The 4,680-nt window shown below is 31.6% G+C and overlaps 1 protein-coding gene across 1 annotated transcript in view; it reads right to left on the reverse strand.

The window, feature by feature from the left end:
- Positions 1-2,421: 2,421 nt before the first annotated feature.
- LOC131940224 (uncharacterized) overlaps positions 2,422-4,680 on the reverse strand; it is an 8,981-nt gene continuing 6,722 nt past the window's right edge. The window contains exons 9-12 of the mRNA XM_059298852.1: positions 4,319-4,510; positions 3,442-3,573; positions 2,789-2,954; positions 2,422-2,677 (exon numbers count right to left, since the gene is read on the reverse strand). Coding sequence (XP_059154835.1) covers positions 2,641-2,677; positions 2,789-2,954; positions 3,442-3,573; positions 4,319-4,510 — 527 coding nt within the window. The 3' untranslated portion in view covers positions 2,422-2,640. The remainder of the gene's footprint in view (positions 2,678-2,788; positions 2,955-3,441; positions 3,574-4,318; positions 4,511-4,680) is intronic.

A 4,680-nucleotide genomic window follows, 5' to 3' on the forward strand; every position in this document is an offset into this window, starting at 1 on the left:
TTCTTTTTCCTCAGTATATAACGTGGATAGCGTCGTCAGAGCCATGCTTGGCCTGAATCTTCTTTTTTAAAAAGATAAAAGATGTTGTCTGAGACTTGGCGGAACACTTGGCAGGTGAAGTAGTGTTGGGTAGGTGTAAAGTTCACCTGTGACGACAGCATATGAAGAGATAGTGTGGTCAGACTCACGCTCAGACAAAATCTGTGTTTTCACAGACAAAAACATGTCTGAGTTGGGAGGACAATGGGCAGGTGAAGTAGAGTTGACCTGTTTTTGTGACCTCAGCATATGAAAAAGATTATGTTGTCAGACCCACGCTCAGACGAAGTCAGTGTTTTAAAAATACCAAAACTTCTGAGATGTGACGCCTTTTTGAATGTGGGGTCTGGTTATTTTGTGATGATTAGTGACAGACGTGATGTCATTTATTGATGACCCCCGAAACCCACAGTTATCTAACTAGATAAAGGGTAGTCTAGTTAGTCTTAAACCTAGGATTCTGCTAAGGCCAATATAGAGAATCGACAACAATAGACTTGAAAAACTGGTTTCAAATGCTTCCAAATGTTTGTTGCCAGAAAGCATATTTTCAACCACAATTGAATATTTTATAACATTTGTGTAATAAGTATAAAATTATTTCGGTTTTATTAAGGCAAGAAATAGTCAAATAAATAATTACTAGTAATATAATAGTATTTTAGCAAACACTTTTATTTTTATTTTGGATTAAAAGAGTCATGGTGTTGGGGTGATTGGGAATGTTACATTATGTAATAGAAATACAATACTACGCTATACACCATATATCTCGATTTTGTATTTTTATCATGTAAATCAACTGTTCTTACTTGTATTCTAGTAGAGGTTGAGGGCAGTTTTTGAATATATTGATAATGTAATTCTAAACGGCTTTTCAACGGCTTATATTCGATACAAAAATATAAAAATTCATGTAATCATTGATTCCCAAACGGCTTTAATTTTTGGTTGCCATATTTTTAAAAAGACTTTTTAAATTTTAGTATGATTACATAATTCTTTTATGCCAACTGAGTTAGGCTTCTGGTACAGTTTTTTTTAAAAGTTTGTTGTTGATTATAGGAAATATGTCTAGGTTCTTGACGATGAAATTTTGAGTTTTACTAGTATGCTATGCGATTCAATGTCAAAGGATAAGGTTAGATATAAAATTACATTAAATGAACATATTAGTGTTGATATGGGCAAGGATATGGTTAGATATAAGGTTCCATTAAATGAACTTATTAGTGGTTATATGGGCAAGGATATGGTTTGATACAAGGTTCCATTAAATGAACATATTAATGGATATGGGTAAGGATATGGTTAGATATAAGGTTACATTAAATGAACATATAGTGGTGATAGGGGCAAGGATATAGTAAGATATAAGGTTACATTAAATGAACATATTAGTGGTGATATGGGCAAGGATATAGTTAGATATAACGTTACATTAAATTAACATATTAGTGATGATATGGGCAAGGATATGGTTAGATATAAGATTCCATTAAATGAACTGATTAGTGACGATATGGGCAAGGATATGATTAGTTATAATGTTCGATTAAATGAACATATTAGTGGTGATATGGACAAGGATATGGTTAAATATAAGGTTATATTAAATGAAATTATTAGGGGTTTTTATATTGACAAGAATATGGTTAGATACAAAGTTACATTAAATGAGAGTTTTAGTGGTGAAATGGACAAGGATATGGTTAGATAAAAGGTTACGTTAAATGAGAGTTTCATGGTGATTTGGGCAAGGATATGGTTATATATAAGTTTACATTAAATGAAAGTGTAAGGGGCGATATGGGCAATGATATGGTTGGATATACGTTTAAGCCCTGCTAAGGGGGGGGGGGTAACTAAACGCTACCCTTCTAGGCTTATCTATCTAACTACTGTCTAATTGAGAACTAGCAACTTAAAAATAACGTGTAAAGCAAATTCATTGTAGAATCAATCTTTCCTACACAAGGAGCAGCCCGAGCCATCGGTCTACCTATACAACATCCCTATTGATAACATTGAAGTTAACACACTGCGCTAGGGCCCCAATAAAGGCCAACACCAAGCTAGTGACTCAACATGACATTGCGCGAAACAGCACACACATTAATTTTAAATAACCTAAAACTCGATGCAACTAAAATATACTTATTACTGTCTAAAACAACCGACTATTGACTAAGCCACTCCTAGTCAATAACAACACATCATATTAAAGTAAAACAATCAAGTATATGCACACACTTGACATGTTGTTTTATTTGCAAAAATGTCTAGAAAAAATATTACATTTGTATTTATTAGTTATAGTGAGCAAAAACATAAAATCGAAACTAAACAAAAGGCTTAATTTTTTAACAAAACATACTGATTTGATCTTTACTAATTATTGTTGAGTTTTTGACGAATACGGAAAACATCAATTCAACAAAACGGCAAAAACATTCTAGAACCTAATTACGACTAGTTAAAGTGTTCAGGAGCAGAATGTTTCAATTCATTATAGATATCAACGAATCAGACATCTCTTTAAAATTCAATAAACATCGATATTTTCAGTAATCCTTGGTCCTAGTTTTCCATTTTAGAAGATTATTCTTGAGTAAAATTTAGGCGTGGATTTGAGGTACTAGATAAAAATAGCAAATTTTCATTAGGTAATGCCAAGGGTAAGAGAGTAACGATTTAATTTATAATTAATGTATTATTAAAACGACAGATTGAAATAAAAAGAAATTACCGACTGGATAAAATAAGCATCAATGCAATAAGACAAAGCATGAAGACCAAAATGATAACGAAAAGCTCCTCCCATGACAGTGAACTGGTTTGTTGCTCGGAGTAAAACAGTGGTTGTATCTTAAAGTTCTCATCCGTATTGTTTGGCAACTTATGTGTTGTGTTTGCTGAAAAAATATTTTTTGTGCATATTTTTTAAACATATTTATGTCTATGTCTTTAGCTATGTCTAATTCTTTTCTGTATCTGTTTTTGTCTATGTATGTCTTTGTCGATGTCTATGTCTATGTTTTTGTCTATGTCAATTATTGTGTCTACGTTTGAGTCTTTGTTTATGTGTGAATGTGTATAAATTTATACATGAACACACGTGTGAACACGGGCACATGCATGCTTACACACGCACACATACACCATAGACATGAGCATAAACATATAAGTATGTAGTATAAATGTAGCTGTATGTATAAATATAAGTTTTAGTGTGAGTTTGTGTGAGTGTGCGTTTTTATGTGTGTGGTTATGGGGTTATGTGTGTTTGAGTTATTTCATATGTTTAAATCGATGTGTTTTAGTTTTCTATTAAATATATAAAGATATTTTAAAAGATATTGCTCACATTATCAGTGAAGCAAGTTTGTTCAAGACACTTACAATATAGACAATAGTCCCCAGATCGTCCAGGAACACACAATTTGCAAACACCTGTAAACTGGCACTCTTGGTTTTTGCAGGTCGTCATACATATATGGTTACAGTTTATGCCGTATCTACGATTCGTGCAATCTGTCAATCATGTTATATTTATTGAAACAAAGTAACAATATAGAATATGTATTCTTTGTAAACAATCCAATTTAATTATATTTAGTTGGATTAAGTTGATAATAACACCATTACTTAAACCATGATAAATAAACATGATAAATGAAGAAAGAATAAAACCTGAAGACCCATTCATATTTTTGAAAAATATTTCGCGTGTTCTGAACCTTAACGTTGTATAAAACAACCGTTACTTTATTTGTTTTATACATTATCATTTAATCTACCTTTCAGGCTAAAGGAGTAAGTTTGTTATAATTTTTACTTTTTCGAATCAAATGCTACGACAAAGTTTAATAAATCTTTTGATGGCTTGTTAGGTTTAGCAAATTCATTTTATTCACTACTATTATGCTTAAAAAAAGTAAACAACCGATATTAACTGTCAATAAAAAAAAGTTCAAATCAACTAAAATCATCGTACATACTATTCAAATTTCCCTGTAAGATATTGTGTCTGAGATATTTTGTCTGAGATCATTTGTCCATGATATCGTTTGTCCTGATATATTTTGTCCTGGTATCTTTTGCCCGTGAGATCATTTCTCATGAGATCATTTGTTCTGAGATCATTTGTTCTGAGATCATTTGTTAGTGAGATATTTTGTCTGAGATATTTTGTCCGGGATCATTTGTCATGTAACCACATATAGTATTGTGTATGTGTTTATGTAAATGTTTTCTTTAAATGTACACATCTGTTTACCACCAAAGGCTTGTAATTCACACAGTGCCATAATCTCGCTTGCAATGAGGACAATTTTCGTGATCATTTCAATTCTTTCAATATTTAACGTATAAGGTATAGAAAACTTGTCGATTGCAGCTGCAAATACTAATTCATGTTCATCGTTGTACAGTTCGACTTTAAATTTGTGCATTGATGTGTTCAAATTTCCTGAAAAAAAAAATTCAATTTATAATTGAGAATTGAGAATTTCCTGTTATAAAACATTCGGTTTGAATTTTTTTTTTAGATAAATCTAAGTATAATATTCCAGCTTATTTAGGGTACTTCCCGTAGACTTATTAAAATTAACGCTTTCAGGAAATATCTTGGCATTGTTT

The sequence above is a fragment of the Physella acuta genome, unplaced genomic scaffold (genome assembly GCF_028476545.2).
Source record: "Physella acuta isolate Inbredline_101_S28 unplaced genomic scaffold, ASM2847654v3 ptg000312l, whole genome shotgun sequence".
Taxonomy (NCBI): Eukaryota; Metazoa; Mollusca; class Gastropoda; family Physidae; genus Physella; species Physella acuta.